The following is a 24687-nucleotide window of genomic DNA, read 5'->3' as shown; positions in this document are numbered from 1 at the left end:
TATGTAGACAATGAACATTACTGGTGCAAGAACTGAATCCTGTGGTACTCTGTTAATAACACTTCCATTTCAGATACATTGCCTCTGATTACCGGTCTCGGCTTTGTCAGAAAATTTTTCCTCCACCTCAGCAGTCTCCCTGTCTCCAGTCTCCATCACGTTCCAGTTTCCAAAAAAATTCTTGTGTGGGACTGTCAAAACCTGTTTTCGTGTGTGACTGTTTTTTTTGGGTCCAGAGGGATCAACCCAACCATCCCTTTCCTGTAGAATTTCTGTGGCTATATTGATTTGTTACGCAGAATCTTCCTGTTCAAAGACCATACTATCTGTTATTATATCAATACTCTCGGTCGTTCTATCCATTTGATTAAAAAAAAAATCTGGGGAAGCCCCTTGAGGTTCCCTGAAGCTATTATCAGTGATTCAGTGCCATACTACTAGGTACCATCATTCGAGGAGTTCTTTTTGACCTATCGAGGACCAGAATCTGGCCCCTAAAAAGAGGTGCAGAGAGCGATGGCCTATGAATGCTTTACATTTAAAGTTAATCATAATTGCCACCACATGGGGAGCACCCAGAAAGTTAGGAAAAACAAATCAGACTTTTAGATGGTTAAACGAGACTGCAGCCTCAAAAAAATCCCAAAAGAACTCTCATAATAATTAAAACAAATCCATCTCTTCCCCCCATTCTAGCCTGTGGGGAGGAGGGAAGCGGACTGTGTCAGCCGGCCTGCACCACTTCTCAGTTTTGTAGCGAGCAAACTTATACTCGCTCCATTATCTCATTATCTTAATAGGCATATTTAATTAGCATTAACTACGTAAGCTATAATCCTATCCCTATTTACAGGTAACGGTTTTTCCAGCCTCCTATCTTATTGTGAGGTGTAGTCACCGTATATAAGCAAGCGATTTGAGAATAGCAAACCAGTACAATCTCTAGTCAAGAATGTAGTACTCGGTGTAGGTAGTTCTAATCGACCCAAGACGCTACAGCTTCGACACAGCAGACAGCAGACTACGACCGCATCGAGCTACAACGCTCTCCCTCCCCGAGTTCAGACACTCGCAATTCCCAATCGAGCCGCCACACTCTCCCACACAGAGCTTCGCGACTCCGGCCTCACTCAGCTCTCTGCTCTGCTCCAAGCTCCGTCTGAACGTTTACGACAATGCCACCAACCGACTACTGTAATCAAGACTACTAAATAAATATGAAAACTCACTAAACAATGTGTATCTAATCTACCCAACAACGTATCATAAATGTACGTTACAGTTTTATTCTGATAGTATTGGGTCGTTGTCCTAGGCACACTGGTTCCAGTCTCCTTTCGTCAGCTAAGTGGTGTTTTGCCTTTTGAGGCAGAATGACCTCGTGCTACCTGTAGTCCACTTGGGCTCTTTGGAACACAATTGCATTGCCAGCTGTTTACGTTCGCTACTTTCGGCTATCAAGATTCTGGAAACCCTGTGTGACAATGTCAACGTCATCTGTTGAGCGCATCCGAGCCCATTTTCTGTTCCCCGGTGGAAGGTTGTGATCTTACTGATACCTGTGTAGTTTCCTTCTTACTATTCAATTTTTACTCATTAGAAGTAATGTGGAGGGTACCTTGGTCGACAAGAGTTAGTTCACCCAGGGCAGTCCTGATCTCAAAACTTGTCCAGTGGGCCGAGTGGGCCGAGTCAGTGGGGACTGTGATTTGTCTGTGATAATCAGCGAAGTATTGATGATTGAACTGACGTAACCCGGGATGGTCCAGTTAAGTTACGAGATGGAATTAATGTCTGTCTGTCCTTTAAGTTAAGGCTTATAGGCGAAGCCTTTTTAGGGGAAGCAAGCCAGCGTGTTGCTGGAGAGTAGAAGTGGTGTTTTGACCCTGTGACAATACTGTGGGGAACTGGCCCATGATTTACTGAGAACGGTGGACTCGCCGGCGTGAGTACCGTAGGCGAAAGAGTCAGAGAAGGTACCTTGAGTGTAGTATAATAGAAGATAGAAGTGAACTTGCCAGGATTTAAGATCGCAAAAGTTCTTTTGTAGTGTTCTGTGTGAAAGTGACACCTGCATTGTTATGTACATAAGTGCATATAATTAAGTACATGTAGTGATGATTTTGTTTAGTGCTGTTTACCCTCATTCCCGTTGGACTGAGTATTATGCCATTCTTAATAACTTACCTATGACTCTGATCTGGTAAGAAGAGTCATTAAGGCACAATAGAAAGTTTGAATGGAAAGAATCCGGTTATTGGCTAAGTGAGGCCGTAACACCCTGCTCTGAGGCTGTTTTTATATGAATTTACTTAGCATAAGCCAGGAGGAGGTTTTAGTGTGTTGGAGCTGCATGTGCTCAGGGTTCTCTTCCTTGTGCAGTCCTTAAGGAGCCATTATGATGGAAAAGGTAAAAGTTGTTCAAGTTCAATCAAATTTTATTTGCTAGTTGTGTATGAAAATGGCTGCAACTGGTCCAAGTTTCAGTATCAAACCCCTAAACAGAAAGGGGGGGGGGAGTTTTTTTTCAACGAATTTTACACATTTTCAATAAATCAGTACAACCACAAATTTCAAATGAAATCTTTTCTATGACACTCTTTTATCACATTAGCATATAATAAACGGTTTGTCAAAGGGGATTATCCAAAATATGTTTAGTTTTACTAATACAAACAGTCAAAGTTCCCCCAAAATTTATGCCAATATTTCATGTTTGCAAATATTTTTAAAATCATTAAATGAACTTAGGAATAAAATGTTTTAGAGAGATTGTAGAGACGTAAACTCTACATGTAAGGTGTAAGTTTCATATAAATTGAATAAAAAATGAAAGAGGACTAGAAATTTTATGTTACTTGACCATAACTGAAAATAAATGAAGTCAGATTCTGCCACTTGTGGTTGAGGTTGACATCAACCAATTTCCACTAAAATTGGCACCCTTGCAGATAGGTTTGTAAGGTGTATAAGTTTGATGCAAATCGCCCGATAAACAATAAAAAAAAAAATCGTGAAAAAAAATATTTTTTAATTTTGTCATGAAATTAGTTATTAAAATACTTTATTATATGCTATTGTGATAGCTTAGTCATAGATAGGATTTCAGTTGTCACTTGTGTTTGTTAATTTTTGACTATTTTTGAATATGTTTGAAACATAATTCAATATTTTGTTCTCCCTATTTATGCTACGATGCTGAGACTTGGACCTTAAGTGCTACCCTTGCACAGTTAGGGTTATCTTCTCGGGGGTGTTCGGGAGACATTCCGTTTTAAGGAGTCACCTTGTTTGGGATGGTTCCCCACCCTTAAGGTAAGCTGGTGGTCCTTGACTCTGTCTTTCCTTTGAGTTGGTTTTGGGGGGCGCACTGTGGTATGCATCTCCAGTTACATCTTAAGCTAATGGAAAAGTGCGCCGACATTTCACCCTGGGGGTTTTGGGCTTTCTGTTTGTCATTGTTGTCACTTCGCCCTTTTGTGCTTGGGTTTTTTCTTTTTCGCCTTATTAGGCGAAAATACTCCACCTAGGGTATGTGTGGTTGAAGTCCCCATGTTGTCCCCTTGGCCTTTCCATTGGCTTAAAGTAGCCAGGGTTGCCTGTACTATTCAGGGGTTACCGGCATAGCACTGCAAGTGCCTGGGCTTCCTGCACGGTTCATTTACCCTGTAGGTCCTGGACAACTCTTGTGGGCTCAGTTGTACTAGATACTTCTTACGAGCCTGCTCTTGCTTTGTGTGACTTGAGGGTTGTTAGTAGCGTGTGCCACCGGGCGATGTTCGTATGTTCTGCCACCGCCATGATGTCTGTTGGGTTCGTGATACTTCGTCCCTGAACAACCCCTCGGTACAGGAGGGGTTGGGTGTAGTCCTGAGTCATGTGGGAATGGTCCCCCCTCCATTTTATTTGTTGTACCCATTCCTCTGTTGACATCCAGAGTTTTCAGGCAGTGACCGCTTTACACTTAAGGTTTTGTGTTGCAGCCGTCTAGGTTGTGTGCCCAGTTGAATGCCCCGGATTTACCACACTTGGAGTGTCGGTTTTTTGGGGAGATGGTAAATTCGACTGTGGTTCTGTCCATACCTTCTCTTCCTTCTCTGGTGAGCAGGGTTCGCCGTTCTCACACCACCCCTTGCTTCCGGCTCCGAAACGTCTAAGGGTTTCGAAATCGAGGCGTGATTTAGCTCAGGATGTGGCTTGGGTGGATCTGGGGTTTGCCTTTTCCGATACAGTTGCAGAGGCAATTGAGCTTCTAAATTCCACCGAAGCTTCTGGGTCTTCATAGCACACCCCATCAAAGCTTTTCCCGTGGACTCTGCTTTCCTTCCCAGGCAGTGGGCGTGGGTGAGAGCTCAGCTCCTGGACCCCTTTCTGCAGTCTCCGGGGCTCGAGGAGAGTCAGTTTTGGGCCCTTGGGTTTCGTCTAACCCTTTGTGGGCCTCCGTGCCTTCTACGAAAGGTCTTTTGTTGCAGGGAAAGGGGGGTTTTCTTATCCTCCTTTCCTGTTTGAGTTGCATGCAGCTACCCACAGCGTTAGTTTCCTAATGCCTTTGGGTGCTTTGGACTCGCCCTTCTGGATGTTTCCTTCCTCCTGGGTTTCCCTGGTAGAGGCTCTGGAGGCACTTCATGCTTCCCTTCTGCGCGACCTGGTTTTCGCGCCGGTTATGAATCCGGCCTCTTTTGAGTTTGCTTTTTCCTCCCATTATTGGGTGTGTCAAGAGATAAGTCATGCTGGCTGTCAGACTGTCCATTGTTTACCCTTTGGGCTTGGTGCGGGTTTTGCCATTCCTGCACGTTTGACTGGCGGGAGGTTTCGTCCGTGGTGCCTCCTAGCTGTCGGCTGCTCTGTTTGCTGATGACCTTCGTACTTGTTCACACTTGGCTTCTGTCATGCATTTCTTGAGTCTCCTAGAGCTTCATTCTGATTTGTTCTAGGAGGATGTTGGGACACTTGCACTCAGTGAGGGTATTTGTGGGGGGTAGTGTTCCCTGATAGTTCGGCGTCAGCTGTCTCCTTAAGCTGTATAGTGTGATCCTCAACGAGGAAGTTTACATGAACAGTCTTTCTTTTGAACAGTCAGTGTGGCCTAGCAGTTAAAGTACTGGACACGCCAAAAGTGCATGGAGTCATAGCTGTCTGGGTTCGAATCCTTCAAGGTAAGGCGTTTTCTGTTGCATATTTGCTTGACGACCATTCAAGCTTATTTGTGTGTGTGTATGTATGTATATTAAAAAAAAAACGTTTTTCTTACTATATCGTAAAACATTAGGTACAAATCTTGCCAAAATTAATAACAAATTCTGCTCATACTTTGCACACGATAGGCCAAGTTAATGACATAACACCGTGACCAGCAGCGTTACCACCCTCACAATAGGGGTCAATGGATCACATCCCTATTTATATGTTGTAGTACACCAGTACATATATGTCGACCTTTCCCCAAATACACACACCTTCACAGCTCATTCAGCGTATCACATGACCTGAATATGTCCAGGTGGCATACAGAATGTTTCAAAGTGAAAACATCAGAGGCAGGAATGGATATATTTATATATATATATATATATATATATATATATATATATATATATATATATATATATATATATAAATTATATATATATATATATATATTATATATTATATATATATATGACAATGTCAGACCACGGAGGAAAAATGAAACAGGAAATTTCCTTAAGTACTTTCGTATATTAAATACATCTTCAGAAGGTCATTTTACAGATCGAGTGATGGGTATAAATAGGCAGGAAGGAGTGGTGAAGTAAGGTGAGGTACAATACTTGTCCAAGTATTGTACCTCACCTTACTTCACCACTCCTTCCTGCCTATTTATACCCATCACTCGATCTGTAAAATGACCTTCTGAAGATGTATTTAATATACGAAAGTACTTAAGGAAATTTCCTGTTTCATTTTTCCTCCGTGGTCTGACATTGTCACATTCTTAATCACGTGTTTATTTTCGTGATATATATATATATATATATATATATATATATATATATATATATATATATATATATATTATATATTATATATATATATATAATATATATATATATATATAATTATATATATTATATCTACTTGTTTTAAGAGTGTTTATTGTTCAACTTATCCCCCCCAGGCAGTTTTGTGCCCTGGCCACTATACCTTCTTCATGGTGAGGTCGAGAGACCTCGTGGAGGAGGAGGGGCTGTCTGGAGCCTCGAGCCAGCGGTGCAGCTTGTGTAGCTCCTGGTCCAGCTTCACCACCTCCCGCCGGTACACCTTGTTCTGTACCTCCGCTCGGTAGTACTTCTCTCGCTTGTCCTCCGTCAGCAGCCTGCACCACGGTCAAGGACAAGAATATAAGAACTCTTGTATAGAAAAAAATAATACATAAATGGATGATTGGAAAAGTGAGAGACTGCCTGACAGTGCCTCCATTCACTGTGCAGACTACAGTGTAGAGCCCACAGTCACTGTGCAGACTACAGTGTAGAGCCCACAGTCACTGTGCAGACTACAGTGTAGAGCCCACAGTCACTGTGCAGACTACAGTGTAGAGCCCACAGTCACTGTGCAGACTACAGTGTAGAGCCCACAGTCACTGTGCAGACTACAGTGTAGAGCCCACAGTCACTGTTGGGTATGGGTATAGGAATAGATTTACAGTTATCTCAAGACACCAAGTCGTTCCAGCATGGATCCTCCAACTTATGTCTTACTGCTAAGTTCTTGCTAGCTTGCCTCAATGTACTCCCCCATAGTGCACGCTGGCACTCACCCGAGGACGAGTTGGGTGTTGGGATTTTTGTTTTCCATGGACGTGTTCGAGAGAGTTCTGTTAATTTAATTCACTTTGGTAAATGAGAGAGAGTTGTGGGTTGGGATAAATTAATCAGAGATAGGAGAGAGAAGATGAAAATATGATTAAGGATATAGAAGATGATGGCAAAGAAAAGACAAAGAAACAGCCGGGAACAATAATGTAAGAGGAAGGGAGGAATGTGGATAAAAGTAAGTAAGAGAAGGGGGAAATATGGATAATAATGAGGTAAGGAAGAGGGAGGAATACCGTGGAGGGAGTTGTCTCTCTGGAGACACAACTCTGCAACTTGCCCAGAAGACTTAGCTAATAGTTACCTGATTAATAATTAACCTGGAACTGACGTAGCCCTGGTCGGATGGCAACATCACACTGCCCCCCCCTCCATTGGCCGGCTACCAGCAACACCCCAATCCTTGGCCGGCTGCCAGCAACACCCCAATCCTTGGCCGGCTGCTAGCAACACCCCAATCCTTGGCCGCCTACCAGCAACACCCCAATCCTTGGCCGGCTGCCAGCAACACCCCAATCCTTGGCCGGCTGCTAGCAACACCCCAATCCTTGGCCGGCTGCTAGCAACACCCCAATCCTTGGCCGGCTGCTAGCAACACCCCAATCCTTGGCCGGCTGCCAGCAACACCCAAATCCTTGGCCGCCTACCAGCAACACCCCAATCCTTGGCCGGCTGCTAGCAACACCCCAATCCTTGGCCGGCTGCTAGCAACACCCCAATCCTTGGCCGGCTGCTAGCAACACCCCAATCCTTGGCCGGCTGCTAGCAACACCCCAATCCTTGGCCGGCTGCTAGCAACACCCCAATCCTTGGCCGGCTGCTAGCAACACCCCAATCCTTGGCCGGCTGCTAGCAACACCCCAATCCTTGGCCGGCTGCCAGCAACACCCCAATCCTTGGCCGCCTACCAGCAACACCCCAATCCTTGGCTGGCTACCAGCAACACCCCAATCCTTGGCTGGCTACCAGCAACACCCCAATCCTTGGCCGGCTACCATCAACACCCCCTTCTTGGCCGGCTACCATCAACACCCCCCTTCTTGGCCGGCTACCAGCAACAAACACCCCCCTCCCACCTCCCCATCGGGTGGAGGGGTGTTGCTGGTAGCCGGCCAAGGAAGGGGGTGAAGTGATGTTGCCAGCTGGCCAGGTTGAGGTCAGTTGCAAGCTAATTATTAACATATCCTCGAGGCTTAAGGCCAGTCTCTCCTCGATACTGATACATTCTCTCGACCGCCTCCGTGGTCGTCATCCTCTTGGCGTAGTAAACATCACTTGATCGTAGGTCCCCTTCTGTCTTCCGTAATCCTTGCTGGTGCTCCGTTCAGGAGTACATCCCGTTTGATTGACTGGTTGATGAAGATTTAGCCACCCAAGAGGTTGCACGGGCATGAATAGCCCGTAAGTGGTAGATTTTTTGTTTTTTAGTGAATGTATACTGTGTGTTGAGGTCACATTGAATCGTCAGGCTGCTATCACGGGAGAGGGTAATGCTTGACAATATTTATGAGGGTGTCCAGCTGCTGGACACCTTTGTTGACCAGAAGAGTGGCTGTGTTGATGGCTTCAGGGTGGTTACTGCAAGATTCAGGGACTCTTAAAGCTCTTCTAAGATCGTTAGTTGCTTCATATTCCAGGAGATAGTGAAGTAATGGCTTTTTTGTGACAGTTTGGCAGAAGATGCATTCTCTCTGTCGGGGTTCACAATTCTCCCAGTTGCATCTGTAACCTAGACGTAGTCTATAAAACCTAACTGCTATTTCCCTGTGGATTCCTTTTGGGATATTTAACCTTTTTAACTTGGTGTCCTGAAGATACCATGTTGCAGATGGCGAACCTTCAGCTACTCTCTGGTGTAGGTCGGCTTTGTTGTGACTTGAGGTTTTTGGTGGTGAAGATTTTATGTTCTCTAGGCTGGGTTGGATTGTTTTATGTATCACTGGATGACGAGTTGCTAATTTAGCAATTTCATCGGCTTTCTCATTTAATGGGATTCCAACATGGGATGGGATCCAGTTTAGGGTTATGGTGAGCCTTTTGCCTTTAGCGACTGCTCAAAGATACAAAATGGTGGTAATTATTTCCATGTTGTCTTTCCACTGCCTTTTTCCTAATATTTGAAGTGCTGCTTTTGAGTCTGTGTGTACGATTACATTTTGAGTGTTTTGTTCAATCATGTTTTGTTTTGTTCAATTGAGTGTTTGCCTGTTGTATGGCAAACAGCTCAGTTTGGGTTGATGATACTAGTCCTCCCAGTCTCCAATATGCCTGTACGCTGGCCGTGCAAAGAGCAGCGCCAGCACTCTCATATTCTGTGTTAACCGATCCGTCTGTGAAGATATGGGTGGCTCCTGCTATTGCTATGCTGCTCATTTGCTTTTCTATGATGCGCCTTAAGATTGTTGGATCATAGGCAGCCTTTTTCATTGAGAGAATTTTTATAACTATTTTGTAGGTAGGCTCCTCCCACGGTGGGGAACAAGTGTAGTTTGGGTGCGGATGATCACCTCCTCTATCAAGGATAATGTTTTTTAATTGTAGTTTGTTTAGGACTTCTCCTTCTCTGGCAGCCCAAGAGTTTCCGTTGTTTTAGCCAAGACCAACCACCAAGGCCTGTCGTAATGGGACTGGATCAGGGGAAACACTTATCTTACTCATAATTGTAGCTGTTCTTTGAGATATTCTTTCTTGAAGAGAGGATCTTCAGAGCCACATTTACACTAGCAAGCCTATCACAACAACAGTGGAAAAAAGCTTGAAGTAGCACAAAACAATGCTATGAGAACTGCTCTGGGAGCCGCTCTGTGGCCCAGGATTAAAACTATAAGACTCGAAGCGGGTTTGCCCTCTCTTCAAGTACATTCAATCTCCTTGCCTCTGTAATAAGTGCTGGAGATTGGGGCATGGTCCCTTCAGGTGCACAAGTGAGGTCTCTATGCCCCTTGTGTGGAGACTTGGGTCATTCTAAGACGGAGTGCTCTTCTTCCCAGGATTGCTGCATTAATGGCGGTGACGCCGACCCTGCCTTCTCCCCACACATGTGTACACTACAAATTTGAGGAAGTTATCCTCAATTTAAAACATTGCGATCATTTATATTTCCCCGAGGCGAGACGCCACGTTCGCCGTCTTCCCTCTTTCTCCAACATGTCTTATGGTTGTGTGTTGCGTTCCACTTCTCAACCTCTCCCACTTTCTCAATTCCATAACCGTTTCCAGTCCTTGGACCTCAACACCTCCACCACCTCCCCGCCTTCAGCTCCTCTTCGTTCTGAAACCGATGGTTTTCCTCAAAGTTCCACACCTGGTGTTTCCTTCCTGCCCGGTCTTCTCCCTCTTGTTGTCTTTGTGTCATTTCCCCACCTCCTCCATCATCCCTGTTCCTTCTTTCTCTTCTCGACCCCATCGTTCTTCTCAGCCTGCCCCTCTGTCTTTTGCCCCTCCACAACCCCTGTTCATCCAGGCCAGCTTCTGGGCTTCCGGACCAAAGGGTTTGGCAAGCTGGGGATCGAAGAACTTGAGGACAAGGATGAAATCCCAGGAAACAGGAAGAGGGCGGCGATGAGAGGGGCAGAAAGATCAGTGGCCTGTCCACTGTGGATTGGAGTGGTCGTTTGTCTTTTAGTATTTTATCCAATTTTCTTCTTTATTCATAAGGCATCAGGCTGCTTGGCGACCTGGGAGGCTTGATGGCGAGTTGAGGGCAAGGAGGAGTGGTTCAGTCTTGTCGATGTTGACTTGATGGTGTGTTGGTAGATGCAATCTTCTTTCTTCATTCTTCTTACCGATGTTTTGACTTCTTTTTCTTCTTGTTAGGGTCTTTAGTCTTCATGTAGGTCTTGCTTCGTGTTTAAATGGTAGTACTGGCGTTCGAGTTTTTGTTGGTTTGGTAGTCCTCTCGGTTGATTCTTTGAGGAGAGTATGAAGTCCCAACTGAGATGTCGTCTGATGAATCAGCTGAATCCAAGTTGCTATAGGCAATTGAAGGTTGAGTTGCAGCAGTAGGTCCTGTCGCTGAAGCAGAAGGTTCTGTGAGCTCACAGACGATGGGTGGAACTGTAACAGATGTCGATGGATGAGAAGGCGGCGGCTCCGTTGTAGTAGCTGCCGTAGCGGACATTGCAACTGCGAATAGCAGGTCAGTAAGGGTGGTCGTGTCCCCTCGATGACCGGGTCAGCAGCTGGAGGAGAACTTGTGGCTGGCATCAAGGTGGTGTAGACTGCGTCTGGTACAGTGACGGTTGGGGAGATCATTAGCAGAGTAGAGAATATTCAAGACCTTCACAAATGCCTGTGGGTTGGAGCCGGCAATCATCCTTGCCGTCGTTGTTAAAGCATGTACAGTGCTGTACAGTGATTGGTCTGGGGTGAGATGTGGGTGGCGACTGCTGGTTCAGAGAATGGCTGGCGGTCCGGGAGCTGGGACCCCATTGACTGGACTGGTGTTTCGTGGCTTCAGGCTGGTGAGCAGTGAATTTTCCTCCTGGAAGCTGCGGGAAAATAGCGGCTTGAACGTTGAAGGGTGGCTCGGCTTGTGATTGGTTGGGTGGAGCCGAAGTGCTTGAGTTGGTGCTAGTTGCAGAAGAGGATTTGGCTTTTTCCAGATTCTTGATAGCCTCTTGTCTGCGGGGGCATCAATTGGGAAATTGCAGGGTGATTGCTGTCGCAGAGCAAGCAACGTGGCATTTTCGAAGTGCAGATGGTATTGTGGTGTTTCTTGGTGCAAATGCTGCATTTCTGGATGGGCTGTTGACACTTGTTGGTGGGGTAGGAGTATTCGTAGCACCAGAGACACTGGATGGAACGTGGATGCCGAAGCAGTAGATACCATTTGTGGTAGCCAGGGTGGCCACAGCTATGGTTGTAAATGTAATCTTCAGGTTGAGGCCCTTGACGAATTGTGTCGTATGCACTTCCATACCGGGGTTTGTGTCCTCAATGTCGGACATCAAATCTCTAGATACCTTTTCCTGTTCCCTGGCCCATTGGCTGATCTTACCGACGAATACAGTTTGTGCAGCAATGTATATACGTGGAAAGTTTAGGCAGAGTTGGTGTTTGGTGCGAAACTTGGTTTTTTAATGGAGCAGCACGTCGAGGTTCTCCTCTGACGAGAAGAAGAATACAAAGTCGGTGCCTTCCTGTCCGACGTCGAAAGGTGTTACTCCACCAACGTCCTTAAGAAGCTTCAGAAGATCGATTTTACTGAACGCATGATCAAGGGGCGTGCCCCTAACCTTGTAGCGTTTGTGACTATCTTGAGGTTATCTTGAGGTGATTTTGGGGCTTTTTAGTGTCCCCGCGGCCCGGTCCTCGACCAGGCCTCCACCCCCAGGAAGCAGCCCGTGACAGCTGACAAACACCCAGGCACTTATTTTACTGCTAGGTAACAGGGGCATAGGGTGAAAGAAACTCTGCCCATTGTTTCTCGCCGGCGCCTGGGATCGAACCCAGGACCACAGGATCACAAGTCCAGCGTGCTGTCCGCTCGGCCGACCGGCTCCCTATAGATGCATGGTAGTGGGAGCAAGAGCAGTGTGATAGTGCTCTGATCCCAAATCACATCACTGGAGAAGGCCCACTAACTCTCAATGATTGATGATGACATCCAGGCCATTGTCCATCCTACTTCCAGCCGTCCTTGTGTTGACCGCTCTCGTTCTTCCTCTTCTGTTGAGACTGTGGAGGTTGTCGCCCCGTACACTGCTGCGGGTATGTCTCTCTAAGTCAGAAACGTAAACCTGGCTCCTCACCTTCCTTCCCGGTGGGTCAGAAGGCATCAATGCAAATCTTGCTTTCCCCTTCCGACTCTGTCCCACCGTCTCCTCCCATTTCAGTGCTATAGTCGCCTGTCTCGGCTATAGAGATTCCCGTAGCCCTTGATTCTCTCTCAGGTGCTTCCCTTGATCAAGTGCACTCCCCTGTTTCTCTTCTTTCTCACCCCAATTTCTTGACCGCCCGTCTCCAATGTCTCCTCTCACTCCATATTCTGTTAGTCCACCTCTGGTCTACCCTTGACTCAATCGTCTTTGGTAGATTTATCTATGCATTGTAACCCTAATTTCACTGAACCTGATCCTGATCCTATCTAGTATACTGTGTTCTTCTTTGCCGTTGTTGTTCCCCTTGTGATCTCTGTTTCTGTTATCTCTATTTTTAACAATGTATATTATTCAATGGAATATTCGTAGTTTGTAATGCCAACTTCCATGTACTCCATCTTCTGATCATACAGTTTTTGCCGCTTTGTCTATGTCTCCAGGAGCTGATGCTTTTTATTTATTTATATTTATATATAAAAAAGAGTTCTTACATTCTTGTAAAGCCGCCACTAAGACGCATAGTTTCGGGCAGGTCCTTAATCCTTATTTTTCCTGGAATTCGACCCGCCAAATCGTTTAACAACCAGGTACCCATTCACTGCTGGGTGAACAGAGGCTACAGTTAACGATTGGTGGTGTCCAGTAAATCCTCCCTGGCCGGGATACGAACCCAGACCAAAGCCCTCGCGAAGTGCTGGGCAAGTGCTTTATCACTGCTCCATGGGGACTGCTGGAACTGCTGTGTAACTCTAATGCACTTTTGATTTGTAATGATATTCCTTTTGTCGCTCTTCTTTTCCAGTTGCTCATTCATTCCTCTGCTACCTGTAACTTTGTGAATAGGTTATACACTGTCTGTTCCATTTATCTCTCTCCAAATGTTTCTTAAACACCTGTTAGACTCCTTATTCTCTGGGGTGATGATCTGATAAATAGGTGAAGCTGACTTCTTGAATCATTTGTCCTCTCTTGTTCTTCAGGTTCGGGTTCAGGACCAGAGGGTTTGGTAAGTTGGGAAATGAAGAAACTTGAGGCAAGGATGAAATCTCTGGAAACAGGATGAGGATGGTGGCGAGAGGGGCAGATAGATCAGTGGCCTGTCCACTGTGGTTTGGAGTAGTCGTGATTCTCAAGTAGTTTGGTACTGTAATCTTGTTTCTTCAAACGTCAATAAGTTGCAAGGCGGCGCAGAAGGCTTGATGGTTGGCTAACTTAGAGGGGAGGAGTTGCACAGTCTTATCCATGTTGGTTTGATGAAGTGCTGTCTCGGAGGATGTGTGTTGGTAGGTTTTAGGAGCTGTAAATGAAGTCTGTCTTGATGGCGGTGTTATCTTCTAGGTGGTTGTTCTTGAACCTGGACCTTCATTCTTTTGTCTTCAGGCTTCAGACCTCTTTTGTCTTCTTTCTTTCTTTCGGCTGCTTTTCGTCTTGCTTGGGTTATCAGTCTTCGTTGGCTTCTTGGTGGTCTTACTTCTAGTTGACATCGCAGTACTGTCGTTCAAGGTTTCGTCAAGCAGGAAGTCTTCTGGTCTAAATTTGTACCTTCGGTGAGGCGGGGACGGCTATCTTGAGATGATTTCGGAGCTTAGCATCCCGGTCCTCGACTAGGCCTCCTTTTTATTACACATCCCCAGGAAGCAGCCTGTAGCAGTTGTCTAACTCCCAGGTTAGACAGCTGTTTAGACAAACCAATTTACTGCTATGCGAACAGGATCATTAGGGTGAAAGAAACTCTCCCCAGTTGTTTCCGCCTCCACCGGGGATCGAACCAGGAACCTCAGGACTACGAATCCCGAGCTCTGTACACTCAGCTGTCGGGCTTGCGATGTCCCAACTGAGATGTCCTCGTTGGACAAGTCGTCTGATTAAAAAGCAGAGGCGGTGTTTCTTGAAGGTTGAGTAGTAGCGGATCTGTAGAAGTGGGCCGTGCGGCAAGATGTGGAGTGCGAGTTCTAGTTAAAGCAGGGCTAGCAGGTTTCGTGGATACACTCAGTGTCCGTGGAATATCTTGAGTAAGAGGTGTCGCAGGAGGTACGTTGGCAGGTTGCACAGTAGCAGGTACGTCTTGTGGTAATGAAGCTGGTGTCGACAATAGTAGTGATGTGTTCTCCGGGGCAGCAAGCATCACCTCGGGAACACTGATGGTAGTTAATCCATTTGCAGTATACAGGGAGTTGATGGTTGTGATGAGCAACTGGTTGTCTGACCCAGTAATCCTCTCTGCCAGTCTGAGGAGAGCCGACACCAGTCCCGCATCGGAAGTAGACTGAGGCTGTGCTGCTGATTGGGGCGTTGGTCCTCCAATGTGAAGGCTGGGAGGTGGAGCTACTGCCTGGTAGATGAGGAAAAGCTTCTGATTGGATGTTGAGCCCTGCAGGGATGGAGCTGACGCTGGTGGAAGTTGTATTGGTCGTGGAGGAGGCAAGTCTTCCCAGTTCTTCAATTCTCCATATTTCTTCTTGTCGGCTCAGGCAGCGATGTGAGAGCACACTGTGGTCGCCATTGCAGACGAGACTTTGGTCGAAATCGGCCTTGTAGACGGAGTAATGATGATCTTCTGCACAGATACTGCACTACCATTCCTGGCATTTGTTGGTGGCGTGTGACTACTGATAACACGTGAAGCACTGTGTGAGGTTGTAAAAGCGTTCTTTCTTGATCTGTGCCGGTGGAATCTTGGCTCCAAAACACTTGATCCCTTGTGAGGTGGCGAGGTTCGCTGCAACTGCAGAGTAGAAAGTTAGTTTCAAGGTTGGGCAGCCATTAGCAGAGTTGTTGATAAGGAGAGTGGATGGTGTCATGGAGGGGTTTTCCATGTTAAAGCTTTCGAGAATTTCTTCGGTTGCGTGTTCGGTGATCCATGTGCTGGCTCCTCTGATGAAGACTGTTCTTTCAGCAACGAAGCGTTGAGGGAGTGTAAGGCTGATATGCACATTTTCCAAAGCGGCCCGGGTGGTTGAAGTTGCCATCCTGGGAGTAAAAAAGAGCAACTCCCACTCCCTCCTGGCGTAAGTCAATGGGCGTGACGTTGGTGGCCGTGGAGACTGTTTACAGTAGATCACTCTTGATGAAAGTATGGTCGTTCAGGAAGTTGTTGTTTGTTGCTTTAGATTTAGCTACTCAAAATGAAATGTCCATGTAGCACGGGCTATGGTGAACCCGTAAAAATTCATGAGTGAACATGTTCAGGAAGGTAGCCTTCACCTTATGGTATTAAGTACGAGGGTTAAGCCAAAGTGATACAGCTGACCCGCCCTCCAGAACAGGGTCGAAGGAAGTACACCCCGTCACTATCTGGGTGGCTTGGCAGCTCGCTGAGGTGAGGAGCAACCAGAGGTTGCTCCTCACCTCAGTCCGGCGTCTTCTGGCTGCAAACTCTGACGGTCACAATAATCGACGATGACGATCTGTTCTAAAGTTCCTGTTCTTTGTTTCTTCTGAATTCTGGTGAACCAACTTATGTTTACTCATGAATTTGCACCCTTTCCTGTCTTGATCTTTCTCTCTGCTCATCTTCCATTTACTTAGATTTAACATGGCGGGTTCTATATGACCTTCATAACAGTGAACATTCCCAATCCTTGTAACATCCTTCTCGTTTCACCCTTTCCTCTCCTTCACTAGGTGGCAGTTTGCCAAGGCTGACTGGAAACTAGTCACCCGTCACACTACTTTTTCTGACTTCTCTGATCTGCCTCTTCCTCGAACCCCCCTCCTTTTTCACGGCACTGTATTCAATGGTGCCCTCCGCTCTGTTCCCTGCTCTTCCTCCCATAGCACACGAGGAGGTAGAGGCCAACCTTCATGCTTAGCCATCCGTATGGCGAAGCATGAGGGTTGCCAACCATTACAGTTGAGACTCCTCTCTCCCAGATCTGGAAGAAAACCAGTCCTTCACCTCCATGGTTCTCTTGTGGCAGATCCAGTGTTGGTCGCATCCAAAACTGAGTTAACACTTCTCGACTGTTCGCTTCGGTTCTCATCTTACTCCCGTAAGCATCTTCTTGAATCTTGTCCCTTAGATTTTCGCACCCATCTACATCTCCACTATAACGATCCCTTCTGTAGGAATTACAGTGTACTCTGATACTTTGCAGTTCTTCGGCAGTGGGCTCAAATGACATGAGATGCTTTGCCATATCCCTCCATGCACATTTCAGTATTTACTGAATATTTACAACCGTATCTGGGAGGCATCATCAGTCTCTGAGGACTGACTTGAGGCAGTTCTTCCCTTTCGGAAACCAGGTTCTCAAGGGATAACCCCTAAGGATTTCTGCCCTATTGCCCAAACGTGTTGCATTGGCAAACGTTTTGAACGTATGGTCAATGTCCATCTGCCGTGGTTCTTAGAATGTTATCAACACCTCTTCTCTTCTCAATTTGGCTTTCGCAAATGTTGCGGCATGACTGATGTCTTAGTGGACTTAGAGGTCTATACTTGAACTGCCTTTGCTGCAAAGACCACTGTTGCTGCTGCCATTTTTTACCTGGAAAGGCACATCATATGACACCTCATGGAGACATCGTGTTCTGTCCCAGCTCCATTCTTTTGGCATTTAAGAAAATCTCCCTCTATTTCTACAAAGCTTCCTCTAAAGTCGCTCATTTAGTTAGGCCTGGTACCACTCTCCCTGCCTCTTTTTTTGGCAATACAAAGGTGTGCCTCAAGGTAGTGTTCTGAGAACTACTGTCTTTTCTGGTTCCTCTCAATGGTCTTCTTTCCTCTCTTCCCTCTGGTATTTTCTCAGCTCTCTATGTTGACGATCTTACCCTCTGCTGTTGAGATGATGACTCGCCTTTCCTTCAACGGCGGCTTCAACTTGTGATTGATGTTGTGCCATCCTGGGCCACTAATCATGGCTTCAAGTTCTCTACAACTAAGACTTGTGCTATGACTTTTACTCAGAAGCAGGTCCTTCTTCGTCCCTCTTTGCTGCTCTGTGGTAATCCTCTTTTAATATTTGATATTAAATATTATCAAATATCTGAGTTAATATCTGAGTTACACATTTGACACATTTGTCTTTGTTGCCTCATATCTCTTACCTTTGAGTTTAATGCTCTAAGGCCCTTAACTTAAAGACTTGTTCCATACTTCCTGCAGAGCTGATAGACACACGCTCTTATATTTACAGTCTTTGTGCTGTGTAAACTTTATTATGGCTGTCTCACTTACTTGTCTACCTCTCTTTTCATGGCCTTGATGCTCTGCACCATACTGGGCTATGCCTTAACTTTGATGTCTTCCATTCATCCCCCATCCTGAGCCTGTATGTTGACACAGGCGTCCTGTCTCAACAGGATCGTCGTGATCGTTACTGTCTTCGTTACCTTGCACTGTCCCATCATCCTCACTCTCACTTATGTCGTGCTTGGACCATTACCCCTCCTGTGGGCCCTCTTTGTCTGTATGGATGAATCCCTTGCCAGATTCTCTCTCTCGGTTCATGTTACCAATATTTCTCCTCATGTGGTTCCATGCTTGCCCCCATTAATGGGACCCATTAAGGGTCCCATTTTCAAAGTTTTGCAAAACCTTGACCCCTCATGACAAAGGCTTCTACCCCTTCTACAGTTCTGAAACGCATTTTCTTTCACATTTTTCTTCACACTTGTAGTCTTCACAGATGGGTCTAAGTCTTTACCGTCAAGTTTTGCTGGGCTCCCAACCTTACTGGTGTTACCTCAAATAATTGTGCATACACTGCCACTAAGGAGGCTATCCTCAATTGTCCTATTTCCTGCAAAGGCGTTCTTTATTCTGATTTCCAACCAGTCATTAATTTCTCAATCTGTGCCCATTGGAAGAGGCGTTGGTCTTTTGTTACTGGTAACAAGCTCCATACTCTTAAGAGTAGTGTGTCCCTGTGGCCTTCCTCCTACCACCGTAACTGGCGGTGGGAAACGGCTCTGGCAAGGTTGTATATTGGTCGTACACGCTTAACTCACGGGCACTTAATGGAGCGCCGCCTTGCTCCTTATTGTTCAAACAGCATTGTCCCTCTTACGGTCATACATCCTCTTATTAAACGTCCTGATTTTCAGGATTTTGTGAATCTTGCTTCCCGACCGTCCCTCGTGGTCACTCGTTCCTCGATATAATCCTTGGTGAATCAGAAGCCTTTGATTTTGTTCTGGTATTGGCATCCTTTGTGATATTAAGCGCCTTCTGAATATCCTGCGACTTTAATGGTGCAACATAGCCTCCCCAGCTTGGTGCCCTCTTTAGATAATTACTTAATCCCCTGTTGGCGAGACTCGCCTGTTGGCATGAGACTCGCCTGCTGGCATGAGACTCGCCTGCTGGCATGAGACTCGCCTGCTGGCATGAGACTCGCCTGCTGGCATGAGACTCGCCTGCTGGCATGAGACTCGCCTGCTGGCATGAGACTCGCCTGCTGGCATGAGACTCGCCTGTTGGCATGAGACTCACCTGTTGGCATGAGACTCACCTGTTGGCATGAGACTCACCTGTTGGCATGAGACTCACCTGTTGGCATGAGACTCACCTGCTGGCATGAGACTCACCTGCTGGCATGAGACTCACCTGCTGGCATGAGACTCACCTGCTGGCATGAGACTCACCTGCTGGCATGAGACTCACCTGCTGGCATGAGACTCACCTGCTGGCATGAGACTCACCTGTTGGCATGAGACTCACCTGCTGGCATGCAACTCACCTACTGGCACAGGACTCACCTGCTGGCATGAGACTCACCTGCTGGCATGAGAGTCACCTGCTGGCATGAGACTCACCTGCTGGCATGAGACTCACCTGTTGGCATGAGACTCACCTACTGGCACAGGACTCACCTGCTGGCATGAGACTCACCTGCTGGCATGAGACTCACCTGTTGGCATGAGACTCACCTGCTGGCATGAGACTCACCTGCTGGCATGAGACTCACCTGCTGGCATGAGACTCACCTGCTGGCATGAGACTCACCTGTTGGCATGAGACTCACCTGCTGGCATGAGACTCACCTGTTGGCATGAGACTCACCTGCTGGCACAGGACTCACCTGCTGGCATGAGACTCACCTGCTGGCATGAGACTCACCTACTGGCATGAGACTCACCTGCTGGCATGAGACTCACCTGTTGGCATGCAACTCACCTACTGGCACAGGACTCACCTGCTGGCATGAGACTCACCTGCTGGCATGAGACTCACCTGCTGGCATGAGACTCACCTGCTGGCATGAGACTCACCTGCTGGCATGAGACTCACCTGCTGGCATGAGACTCACCTGCTGGCACGAGACTCACCTGTTGGCATGCAACTCACCTACTGACACAGGACTCATCTGCTGGCACAGGACTCATCTGCTGGCATGGGACTCACCTGCTGGCATGACTCACCTGCTGGCATGGGACTCACCTGCTGGCATGGGACTCACCTGCTGGCATGACTCATCTGCTGGCATGGGACTCACCTGCTGGCATGGGTGTAACAAACTGGTTTGTTGTAGAAATTATTTATTATAGATTCTCAGTCATAGGCATCACATTGGTCCATGGGGGTTTTGGAAAGATGCAGTCACACGAGAGTTCCTACCTGAGTAGCCAGGAAGGGTCATATCCCCAGGGACTCAAGGGATTAGAGAGTAGGCTGAATACAAAATGGCCGTCTCCTTTGTTTTAATGCAACAAATAATGAATTATTTAACAATCACAGTAATTACAGTAACAACTAATTTGATTTATGTATGTTAGGTTTACATGTATGTAGAATGAAGGTTGAGATCAGGGTTGTATATTGTCACAGAGAAATGGCGTCATGTGGAGGGACTAGTTTGTGGTCCGGATGACTCACCATGTCAAGGTCACGCGGCCCGGAGAGTGACCACATTAGTAATTCGTAAAATTATAAAAGCAGACCACTAGCCAATACTGTAATTGGAAATAGCCTTTCCCTAAGATGCCTAATTTAATTACCACCAGTTAAATGATAATTCAACCATCTGGGGTTGCCAGTAATTAGGGTTAGTTTGTTCAAGTTAAACCCTGCTTGGTAAATTGATAAACCTGGCGGATTAATACTTACTAGCCTAGATCAGTCCTTAGCTGAGAACAGGCTAGACTGTGTGGTTTTGGGCAGCAACTGGAGAGGTCAACCATTCACCTCTCCAGAGAACAGCACTCCATCGGCTGGTTTCATAGTTCAAGGTAAAAGTTGCTGAGTTTTGGTATAGGAAAATGATTTCATTCGTGCCTCAATAGGGAATATTAAAAGTTTAGGAACCTAAGTCCTGTTAGAGTGTTAAGTCAGGAAGTGATTTTTATTAGTGGCTTCTGGTAGATTTTACACAAATAAACTGATCAGATTATTTCTCAGTAATTTATTATTTCCATGAATGATTTTACATGTGATGGTCCTCGCCATTTGGTCTCCACGAGTCTGGGTTTATTTGGGTCGTAAGCCTGGCCCAGCTCAAGAGCTAATATATTCCCTTCTTTGCAAGTAAATTCCCACACTTGACGTAACTAATACCTCCCGTTCCACGAAATTGGGGATAACTTATCCCCAAGGATTAAGAGTTAATTAATTGGTCCGGACCACAATTAATTGACAGCATTGATCACATGGTCTGGTGGTGGCAGTGATTAAGATCCTTGAGTTTGTTAGAAAGCCGAATATCGACGTCACGAGTTGTGTAGAATCTTAGCCGATCAAACGGCTAAGTCCACGTGGCGTGGGACTCACCTGCTGGCACAGGACTCACCTGCTGGCACGGGACTCACCTGCTGGCACGGGACTCACCTGCTGGCACGGGACTCACCTGCTGGCACGGGACTCACCTGCTGGCACGGGACTCACCTGCTGGCACGGGACTCACCTGAGGCACGGGACTCACCTGCTGGCACGGGACTCACCTGCTGGCACGGGTGTAATAACCCTAATTGTAATATCTCGCCTCGTATCTATCTCGACCGCGCACTCCGCTACTACCACTGAGCTAACCGTGCAATCTCCGCTCTTTCTATGGTAATAACAGATGCTATACCGATCATGTAAGATGTTAACACTCGGGCCGTCATACGAAGACGTAAACCAGTACACAGAGGAAGGGGAGAGAGAGAGAGGAAGAGGGAGGCAGAGAATGAGGAGAGAGAGAGAGAGGAAGAGGGAGGCAGAGAATGAGGAGAGAGAGAGGAGAGAGCGAGAACGAGAGCAAGGGGGGGAGAACGAGAGCGAGTGAGGGCGAGGGAGAGTGAGACACTAGTGAGGGAGAGTGAGACAGAAAGATAGAGGTAATCGTAGTCACAGCCTATCGTATGAGTTACCGAGTGGCGCTGCCACCACCCTGAGTTACCGGACAGGGGACCGGAGTGAGATTCGTAGGTCTTGCAGATGGAATAACCTACCAGGACAGGTGTAGGGGACAATTGAACGGTACAAGGATCCTGGCCTGACACTCGAATAATCCTGACCACTTGGGAACTATGGTGTACACAAGAATAAGGCGGGACACACCAATACTAACACCTCAACACGGAAGGCGAACGGGGGGAGGAGTACTGAATAATTAAGAGCACTAGGTCACTAGGGCAAAAGGGACGGTAGGCCCAATATCACTAGGCAAGGAACCATTAATACCCATTTAATAACACTTAATATCTGACTTTATTAAAAATAATTAAATAAGACACTCCCTAACTATATTCCCTACTAGAGGCCAAGAGTACTGAATGAGGTGCTTTAGTACAAGAGAGCCGTACTTACTCATATGTTGTTCCACCGTTTCCGGGAGATGATGTTCCTTCCCCGAGTCCACACCCACCTTCCTACTGGGCTGCGCCCACTCTACTGACTCTCCCCTGATCTGCTGCTCCTCAGCTGAACATGAGGGTTTTGCATTTGTTGTTTAGGGGTTAATCCCTGAAGATTACCATGACGGCATCAATTCTGACCTCTTTGTGATTCGATGACCGTTGACCTGACTCTATGGCTAACTTGTACAGAGGTGTAACTTTTACATTGTCTGCCGCCGCCTGTCTGGCGCCTGTGGGTTGTTCATCCTCCACGTGGCCTGTTCATGCTGTTATGATGTCCATGTACTATGTACTGCTCTCTTGTTACACGGGACTCACCTGAGGCACGGGACTCACCTGAGGCACGGGACTCACCTGCTGGCACGGGACTCACCTGAGGCACGGGACTCACCTGCTGGCACGGGACTCACCTGAGGCACGGGACTCACCTGCTGGCACGGGACTCACCTGAGGCACGGGACTCACCTGCTGGCACGGGACTCACCTGAGGCACGGGACTCACCTGCTGGCACGGGACTCACCTGAGGCACGGGACTCACCTGCTGGCACGGGACTCACCTGAGGCACGGGACTCACCTGAGGCACGGGACTCGCCTGAGGCACGGGACTCACCTGAGGCACGGGACTCACCTGAGGCACGGGACTCACCTGCTGGCACGGGACTCACCTGAGGCACGGGACTCACCTGAGGCACGGGACTCGCCTGAGGCACGGGACTCACCTGCTGGCACGGGACTCACCTGAGGCACGGGACTCGCCTGCTGGCACGGGACTCACCTGAGGCACGGGACTCACCTGAGGCACGGGACTCACCTGAGGCACGGGACTCACCTGAGGCACGGGACTCACCTGAGGCACGGGACTCGCCTGCTGGCACGGGACTCACCTGCTGGCACGGGACTCACCTGAGGCACGGGACTCACCTGAGGCACGGGACTCGCCTGCTGGCACGGGACTCGCCTGCTGGCACGGGACTCGCCTGCTGGCACGGGACTCACCTGAGGCACGGGACTCGCCTGCTGGCACGGGACTCGCCTGCTGGCACGGGACTCGCCTGCTGGCACGGGACTCGCCTGAGGCACGGGACTCGCCTGAGGCACGGGACTCACCTGCTGGCACGGGACTCGCCTGCTGGCACGGGACTCGCCTGCTGGCACGGGACTCGCCTGCTGGCACGGGACTCACCTGAGGCACGGGACTCGCCTGCTGGCACGGGACTCGCCTGAGGCACGGGACTCGCCTGCTGGCACGGGACTCGCCTGAGGCACGGGACTCACCTGAGGCACGGGACTCGCCTGCTGGCACGGGACTCGCCTGCTGGCACGGGACTCACCTGCTGGCACGGGACTCGCCTGAGGCACGGGACTCACCTGCTGGCACGGGACTCGCCTGCTGGCACGGGACTCACCTGAGGCACGGGACTCGCCTGCTGGCACGGGACTCGCCTGCTGGCACGGGACTCACCTGAGGCACGGGACTCGCCTGCTGGCACGGGACTCGCCTGCTGGCACGGGACTCGCCTGAGGCACGGGACTCGCCTGCTGGCACGGGACTCGCCTGAGGCACGGGACTCACCTGCTGGCACGGGACTCGCCTGCTGGCACGGGACTCACCTGAGGCACGGGACTCGCCTGCTGGCACGGGACTCGCCTGCTGGCACGGGACTCACCTGAGGCACGGGACTCGCCTGCTGGCACGGGACTCGCCTGAGGCACGGGACTCACCTGCTGGCACGGGACTCGCCTGCTGGCACGGGACTCACCTGAGGCACGGGACTCGCCTGCTGGCACGGGACTCGCCTGCTGGCACGGGACTCACCTGAGGCACGGGACTCGCCTGCTGGCACGGGACTCGCCTGCTGGCACGGGACTCGCCTGCTGGCACGGGACTCACCTGAGGCACGGGACTCGCCTGCTGGCACGGGACTCGCCTGCTGGCACGGGACTCGCCTGCTGGCACGGGACTCGCCTGCTGGCACGGGACTCGCCTGCTGGCACGGGACTCGCCTGAGGCACGGGACTCACCTGCTGGCACGGGACTCGCCTGCTGGCACGGGACTCATCTGAGGCACGGGACTCGCCTGCTGGCACGGGACTCGCCTGCTGGCACGGGACTCGCCTGCTGGCACGGGACTCGCCTGAGGCACGGGACTCGCCTGAGGCACGGGACTCACCTGCTGGCACGGGACTCGCCTGAGGCACGGGACTCACCTGCTGGCACGGGACTCGCCT

At 48.5% G+C, this 24687-nt stretch overlaps 1 protein-coding gene across 1 annotated transcript in view; it reads right to left on the bottom strand.

The window, feature by feature from the left end:
- Positions 1-24687, bottom strand: part of LOC123772757 (uncharacterized) — a gene marked incomplete in the record, with an annotated part of 455577 nt that overhangs the window by 33745 nt on the left and 397145 nt on the right. The window contains 1 exon segment of the mRNA XM_069303388.1: positions 6184-6355. Within this exon segment, the coding sequence (XP_069159489.1) occupies positions 6184-6355 (172 nt within the window).

This window comes from Procambarus clarkii, chromosome 50 (assembly GCF_040958095.1).
Source record: "Procambarus clarkii isolate CNS0578487 chromosome 50, FALCON_Pclarkii_2.0, whole genome shotgun sequence".
NCBI classification, from domain to species: Eukaryota; Metazoa; Arthropoda; class Malacostraca; order Decapoda; family Cambaridae; genus Procambarus; species Procambarus clarkii.
Note: the sequence above shows the minus strand (reverse complement) of the source record. Positions and strands in the feature narration are given on the sequence as shown.